The sequence below is a fragment of the Hyla sarda genome, chromosome 4 (assembly GCF_029499605.1).
Source record: "Hyla sarda isolate aHylSar1 chromosome 4, aHylSar1.hap1, whole genome shotgun sequence".
NCBI lineage: Eukaryota > Metazoa > Chordata > Amphibia > Anura > Hylidae > Hyla > Hyla sarda.
The window spans coordinates 200,664,368-200,673,147 of NC_079192.1; the positions used below are offsets into that span (position 1 = coordinate 200,664,368).

At 39.8% G+C, this 8,780-nt stretch overlaps 1 protein-coding gene across 1 annotated transcript; it reads left to right on the forward strand.

Moving 5' to 3' along the window:
- Nucleotides 1–438: 438 nt before the first annotated feature.
- LOC130367434 (uncharacterized) lies at nucleotides 439–5,909 on the forward strand. The gene is made up of 3 exons (XM_056569852.1): nucleotides 439–456; nucleotides 4,526–5,605; nucleotides 5,771–5,909. Exons 1-3 carry the CDS (start codon nucleotides 439–441, stop codon nucleotides 5,816–5,818), a joined length of 1,146 nt encoding a protein of 381 aa, XP_056425827.1. The 3' UTR covers nucleotides 5,819–5,909.
- Nucleotides 5,910–8,780: the final 2,871 nt, after the last annotated feature.

Sequence of the window (8,780 nt, forward strand, 5' to 3'; positions counted from 1 at the left end):
GGAACCAGCAGGGCCACCCAAAGGTTCTTTTTCGCTTTGCCATTGATAGTGGCTTAGTTTGGGACACTTTCCACTCATACAGGTTTATTTTGCTGTATTCAATAGTGTGGTGTGCTGCACTATTAAGTACAGAAAATAACATGCATACAAAGGAAGTGCCATGAATGTAGTCACTAACTGTATTTTGGCCAATAAAGTCAAAGGACTTGCTGCTGTGACCTTTGGTATAAGTTAGCTTCCCTTTTTTTGATGAGCTGGGATGTATAGAAATAATACTGTGTGAACTCACCCTTAATGATGTATTGTCTGGCACACATGGTTGAGGGGGAGACTAGGTTAAAAAGACCTAGTGCAGACTCCAGTTTATTAATGTTTTGATGTCATGTATGTTGTGGGACCTTGGAAGCCAGTGAAACTGTTGCACAAAATATTGTTGCCATGAAAGAGAAAGCCTGGGTGAGATGCAGACCTGGTCCCTTTGCTACTGCAAGTTAACTCCTCGGGGCAGGATATACATTATATACCCATCTTTATAGATTACTGTATAATGTATATAGTAGTGATCAGACATTCACTTACCACCTTCTTCCTGGTCCGGGCCTCTTCTTGTGTAACCCCGCCTCTTATGATGAAGTTCACATGCTAGAGTGAGGTTGGTAAGTTTTGGTCTGTTCACATTGTGTGTTTTTAGCATGACTTTTTTATTTAAAAAATACATGTTAAAAATGTATAATGTAAACAGCAAAAGGCTTTCTGGAAATTATGGAAGCTGTAGTTTAGCAACAGCTGGAGACTGTTGCATAGGCACTCTCTCCAGGGGAGAGCACCCATAAATAAATAAAAATGTGAGGTTCTCCGTATTTTTATTCTCAACCAGATACTAACCAAGCAGCAACAGCCTGACATTACCAGGGTGGACGATGACCATTGTTATTAGCCCTCCCTAGCCTAAATAAGGTCAGTCTGTTACTGCCTAGTTCAAGTAGCCCTGTTTTTGACACATTTTGGCTCTTCCTGGTACCCCTGTGGTTGTGAGTATCAGGGTAATATTTGGGGGTTAGGCTAGCTGTTTTGGGGGCTAACAATAAGCCTCACCTTAGTAATGGACTCCCACTACTAAGCCTGAAAAGTATATTTAAAAAAAAAACATGACACATGGAAAAACATTTAATTACAAAAAACACTCCCCCACAGGCCTTCGAAACGCTGGCCATCGACACAGTTCAATGAATCTGATGTAATAATCTGCATACATGTATCTGAAGTGAAAAGAAAAGGAAAAAAAATGCACAAAGCGAACCTGGCAATGTTCGAAGGTTCGCTAAGCCACAGTCCCCCCGGAATAGGGATCAAGTCCCAGTTCAGGGGGCTCAGCTCACTCAACTCTACTACTAACCAAACTATCTATCTACTTAACAGCCAAACAACCTGCTTACCTATCTACCAAACTACTTGTCAATTACCAAACTACTTACTTACCATCCAAACTTCCTCCCTATCTGTACCCAAACTACCTACCAATCAAACTACCTCCCTAATAAACTACCTACCTACTAAACTGCATATCTACAACTTACCTACATACCTTCCTACCTACCTACCTAACAACCAAACTACCTACTAAACTTCCTACCTACCAACCTTACTTTATACCTACCTAACAAACTTACTACCTACCTACCGATAGGGAAACTATATATGATAAAGGTTATGTAGGAGTCGGGCGATAACCCTGATCCTTGTATACAGCACATCCCTTACACGGCATGTTTTAGTTAGAAAATAATGTGGTAAACAAAATGAGATGTATTGTTCTTGCAAAAGATAACACCATATTTAACCTTCTTATTCACCTGGAACCATTTTATAGCACACTGGAGTCTGTGCTGTGTCATGTTGCTTCCCTGAATGCTGAATCCCTGAATATCCATTGATCAGGCCTCTCTGGGAACATAGAATGGGGATTTGTCTGAGCACTACCAAACATACTACCTACCTATCTACAACAATCGTTTTACTAGGAGGTCCTACCTGGGACAATCTTCCCACAAAAGGGTCCTACCTACCTGGACAAACTTCCTAAAAGAGGACCCTGCCTACTTATGTACCTATCTTCCTACAAGGCAGTACTACCTACCTACCTGGGAAAACATCCTATGAGGGGATCCTGCCTAACTCCTCACCTATCTGGGACAATCTTTCTTTAAGGTTGTCCTACCTACCTAGAAAAACTTTCTACAAGGGAGTCTTGCCCACCTAGGACAATCTTCCTACAAGGGAGTCTACCTACCTGGAGCAATATTCATACAAGGGGCCCCTATCTACCTACCAGGGACAATCTCTCTACAAGTGGGTTCTACCCACCTCGGCCAATCTTTCTACAATGGGGTCCTACTTGCTTACCTTGGACAGGTTTCCTTCAAGGGACTCCTACCTACTAGGGGCAATCTATTTACAGAAAAGTCCTATGGGGAACTACCTACATGGCCGTCCTAAATGCAGGGGGCAAGCTGCCTAAAGGGGGGTTCTACCTACAGGGAGCAAACTATCTTCAGAGGGGGGTCCTACCTACATGTAGTCCTACAAACATGGGGCAAAATAAATACCAGGGAGGGGGTCCTCCTTAGAGGGAGCAAAATACCTATTGAGAAAAACTAAATACTGTGGAAAGTACCTACAGGGGACACAATCATGCTGGGGAATCAAATTACTGTGGGTGCCAGCTTACAAAGAGAAATTACATACTTGGGTGCATCTATATAAAGGGGGCACATGCCAAATGAGAAAACCTACTTTTTCCTACCCAACTTACCTACACCTCCCTACAAACTCACTTACTTACCCACTTTACTGTGCCTGGCACCATGGATGAATGACGTTACCTGTGAATCACTAAATATAGCAGCACTGTAATCTACATAGCCAACAGATATCTGAATATAGTGCCTTGCTTTTTTTAGCTATTTTTTGCCTTTGCCATAAATTATTGTGAGATACCCAAAGAAAAAAATTCCCACACAGTAGGTCCTACGCCACAAGACATAGAATAATTCATAAAGAAAAAGGCGTCAAACAGGACATAATTGACACAAAGTATACTTTATTAATATGAAAAATGACAAGACATTTAAAATAATTTAAAAGAATACATATATAGTAGTAAACATGAATCCAAGAGATGCTGAGAGAGAAGAACGGGGGCTATGCTTGTCTGCCAGGGAAAGAGTTAAATAAATAGTGCACATAAGTATTGTTTCCCATGAATTAATGAGGGAGGCTACGGCTCAAGGGTTGTGGAATAGATATTAGGAACTGATCCGGCAATGCTCGGATCGCAATTAAATACAGAAAATCAAAGAGCAAGAGAGAGCCCCAGGGGATCAAAAGCGCATTATAAGTAGAACAAACCCTAAGCTAGACAATATAAGGAAATACTTTACCAAGTGGAGCAGAGAGTACAATGCTACAGCCACCCGCCACCCAACGTTTCACCAATGAAGGCTTCTTCCGGGGTGTGGTCAATAGAGTGTGGGGTATGTATATATGCAGAGACTTAACCAATTAAAACCAGGGACAAAAGCACGTGATTTAATTAGGGCGTCGTAATCGCCCATAGGTCACTGTTACCAAGCCTCGCTTTCATACCGAGGTCCGGAAACAGATACGTCTGTCAGCGTGCATCACCTGACAAACCAAGCCTCGCTTCCAAAGCGAGGCTCGGATGTACGGGCCAATCGTATACTGGGATGTGTCATTATCCAGTAGAGAGCCAAACCTCGCTGTCAAAGCGAGGCTTGGAAAGTGCTCAGATGCGGAGATCCCTACTAAAGCGAAAATTCATAACTCTAGGTAGTTAGTTATAATTATATACAGGCACAATTCAAACATAAATAAAAAATAAAATATATTCATTTCTATATCAACATATTATAGATTACATATCAGGGACTAAATATCATGATGGGTACATATTGTGAGTAAATACATAAAGAGTACACACTTAAGGTAAGTACATATAATACTAGGGTCACATGTTATGTGGATGCAAGTGCATATTATTATATTTTTCATATATTCATATATTTTATTATATAGATATTCATGCAGCTGCACTGCACAAAGGCAGTACAGCATCATGAAGAATCAAGGTAAGTGCATCGCGTGCAAAAAAAAAAAAAAAAAAAAAAAAAAGAAACAAAAAACAACAGAACAACAGTGAAAAAAAGTCAAGTGCAAAGTGAACACACAGTGACAAAATAAAAGTGACATGCAGGAAAAAAGGGGGGGGGGGGGGAAAGGAAGAGGGGGGGGGGGAAAGAAAGGGGGAAGAGGGGAAGAGGGGGAGAAAAAAGAAACCTATATAAAAATCTACCTAGTAAAAAAGGGGGAGGCTTGTGCGCCCTCATATGCCAATTTGTTCCTTGGGTTGTGGGAGAGGACCCTTTTTACGTCGGATACCTGCCCCTTGGCTGAAAAAGTACTGTCATGGGGCAGATACATTGATGATATCCTGTTTATTTGGCAGGGTACACTAGACGAGTTGGAACAGTTTATGGATGCCCTCAATAACAACAACTTAAACATTCATCTAACGCATAAAGTGAATAAAACTAATATTGAGTTTTTGGATATCCAGATACAGGCGGACGCCAATGGATTTATCCAGACGAATCTACATCGTAAATCTACTTCAGCTAATACCGTACTACACGCCAGCTCTGCTCACCCCACACATTTGATCAGAAATATTCCCATAGGTCAATTCCTACGTGCAAGACGCCTGTGCTCCACGGAACAGGACTTTGAAATGCAGGCCCGTGATCTAGAGAAAAGATTCTGTGAAAGGGGCTATAGCAATCGGAGCATTAAAAGGGCATACTGGAGAGCGAAAAAAACGGATCGTGCGTCATCCCTACATAGAACAAGGACCAACAAGACAACTGACAACCAGGTGAGGTGCATTTTAGATTATAACTCTCGTAGCCATGAGATTAGGCAGATACTTGAACAGCATTGGCCCGTTCTACAAGTGGATGAGACACTAAATGGTATGATACCTTCGAGACCAGCGATTGCATATAGACGGAATAGAAACTTGAAGGACCTTCTGGTGAGGAGCCACTATGAGACTGAGGAGCCATATTTATTTGGCTCCAAGGGCCCCAAAAACGGCTGCTCCCCATGTGGTAAATGCCTTGCATGTAGTAATATATTACGGACTGATATGTTTCGCAATTCATCCTGTACCAAGTCATATGAAATTAGGCAGAAAATAAACTGTGTAACCAAAGGGGTGGTATATGTTGCACAATGCCCATGCGAATTGCTATACGTGGGCATGACCACCAGGGAGCTCCGCCGACGGGTCAGAGAGCATATCCTGGATATTAATGCGGCAGCCAATGAAACAAACCTTCAGTCTTTGAAAACCCTACCAAGACACTTTAAACTTAAACATAACAGTGATGCCACTCTCCTCAAATTCATAGGTATCGACCACGTCCCGGTGGGTATCAGAGGTGGCCAATGGAAGAAATTGGTTGCACAAAGAGAAACGCGATGGATCTTCAGGCTGGACACACTTGTACCTCACGGCTTAAATGAGGTAAACAGCTATGCCCCATTTTTGTGAGGAGTATTGGTTGGTTTCTGAGCTCGGATTTTTATTAGTGTGTGTAATTAATGGGTTTTAAGTGATTCTTTAGCAGCTTCCATTTTGTTTTAACTGTTGTTTATTAATTTATTCCTTTTTATCTGATTGTCTATCTAGATGTGTTATGAGACTTACCAACCAGGGCCATCACGTGACTACTTCTAGCCTCCTTCTATCGTTGGAGTGACCTTACCACCGGAATCATGTTGGGACTCTCTTTCTCTTATCAATTTTAAAACATACTTTTTTATGTACACTTCCAGGGTCACAATCCTCTCTCTATATATTCTTTTACATATATTTTTAATACCTTTTTTTTATATTTATTATTAATTTTATTACTAATTTTCAATTAATTATATATTCCTTGATACGATATTTTTACTCCCACTTCTTATACCCTATATGTTTTTTTTTTATGCATGATTACAATCCCTCTTTCTTCTTATCACCTCATCACACTTTTACACAGGCCTTTCAATCACATATATACGTTTTTCACTCATACTATTCACTTCTTTCATCCCATCTTACACTCCGTACACTAATCTCACACTACACTGTCACTCCCCTATTTTATATTTTTTCTATATACCCACATTTTTATGCCCCTCTTTGTTTATTTATATTATCTTTGGGGCTCTAATCTAATTGCTTAAATTATATTTAACATTCACTGCTACCCATTTATTTATTTATGACAGTGGTACTAATTATTAAGCCATTTTTCATATTTCCACTTTTTCACACATTCATTGACATTTTGGTTCCCCCCCCCTTTTTTACTAGGTAGATTTTTATATAGGTTTCTTTTTTCTCCCCCTCTTCCCCTCTTCCCCCTTTCTTTCCCCCCCCCCCCTCTTCCTTTCCCCCCCCCCTTTTTTCCTGCATGTCACTTTTATTTTGTCACTGTGTGTTCACTTTGCACTTGACTTTTTTTTACTGTTGTTCTGTTGTTTTTTGTTTCTTTTTTTTTTTTTTTTTTTTTTTTTTTTTGCACGCGATGCACTTACCTTGATTCTTCATGATGCTGTACTGCCTTTGTGCAGTGCAGCTGCATGAATATCTATATAATAAAATATATGAATATATGAAAAATATAATAATATGCACTTGCATCCACATAACATGTGACCCTAGTATTATATGTACTTACCTTAAGTGTGTACTCTTTATGTATTTACTCACAATATGTACCCATCATGATATTTAGTCCCTGATATGTAATCTATAATATGTTGATATAGAAATGAATATATTTTATTTTTTATTTATGTTTGAATTGTGCCTGTATATAATTATAACTAACTACCTAGAGTTATGAATTTTCGCTTTAGTAGGGATCTCCGCATCTGAGCACTTTCCAAGCCTCGCTTTGACAGCGAGGTTTGGCTCTCTACTGGATAATGACACATCCCAGTATACGATTGGCCCGTACATCCGAGCCTCGCTTTGGAAGCGAGGCTTGGTTTGTCAGGTGATGCACGCTGACAGACGTATCTGTTTCCGGACCTCGGTATGAAAGCGAGGCTTGGTAACAGTGACCTATGGGCGATTACGACGCCCTAATTAAATCACGTGCTTTTGTCCCTGGTTTTAATTGGTTAAGTCTCTGCATATATACATACCCCACACTCTATTGACCACACCCCGGAAGAAGCCTTCATTGGTGAAACGTTGGGTGGCGGGTGGCTGTAGCATTGTACTCTCTGCTCCACTTGGTAAAGTATTTCCTTATATTGTCTAGCTTAGGGTTTGTTCTACTTATAATGCGCTTTTGATCCCCTGGGGCTCTCTCTTGCTCTTTGATTTTCTGTATTTAATTGCGATCCGAGCATTGCCGGATCAGTTCCTAATATCTATTCCACAACCCTTGAGCCGTAGCCTCCCTCATTAATTCATGGGAAACAATACTTATGTGCACTATTTATTTAACTCTTTCCCTGGCAGACAAGCATAGCCCCCGTTCTTCTCTCTCAGCATCTCTTGGATTCATGTTTACTACTATATATGTATTCTTTTAAATTATTTTAAATGTCTTGTCATTTTTCATATTAATAAAGTATACTTTGTGTCAATTATGTCCTGTTTGACGCCTTTTTCTTTATGAATTATTCTATAAATTATTGTGGTGGGGTGCCCTGCAGTAAAAACTAATTCAGAGGGGCACCCTGAGTTTAAAAAGGTTAGAAAATACTAGGATAGGGGATAAGTATCTGATTGTGGGGTGTCTGACTGCTAAGACCCCCCTTGATCTCTTAGAGAGAGTGCGTGCTATAGAAGACAAGCACTCAATTCATTTGTATGAGAGGGAAGTTTACATCCAAACAGCAGCTCTGGGAGGCTATTCTGACATCTTGCAAACAAATTCAAGCAGAAACTGTCCAAAAACACACAAGCTCAATGGATGCAAGACTTGTGAAGCTGCTATCAAATAAGGGGTCCAATGTTAAAATGTAACGTGACCTGTTAAAATGTTTAAAAAGTTTAAATGTTGTTAAAAGTTTGATTGAAATAGCTTTTGAAATATACTGCAAACACAACAAATGACAATTTTCAGTTCTTTACAAACCAATAAAGTGCTTTGAAACGTACTGGCGCTGATTTACTAAGAGTGGAGTGTTTATTCTGGAGTGATTTCAATATCACTCGTTTTTTTTTAAGGCTTATTTACTATTCTGTCGCACATGTGGGTTATTTTTGTGTCACACATTTTTTTTTGTGTTGCACTTGTCAATTGTGTCGCACAAACTCCAAGCTAAAGAAATTAGTTGTGTGAATCAAAATGGTTTAGACTTGTTTGTTTAAAAATGTTTCCATGAATCAAAAGTATTCATGTGTTATCATTTTTCAAACATTACAACAATTATCCTTGTTTATCAGCTTGGGTGTTAAATTGATTTAAACCTAATATGCAAATGTGTTAAAAAGAAAAAAAATATATAAACACTAACTATCACAAAAGCATTCAATATTTTATTCATAAAAGTGTTGAACTGTACAAAATGTTTTCAGGTTATTAACCCCTTAAGGACCAAGGGCGTACAGATACGCCTTTGCTCCCTGGTACTTAAGGACCAAGGGCGTACCTGTACGCCCGTGGGAATTTCGGTCCCCGCCGCGCACC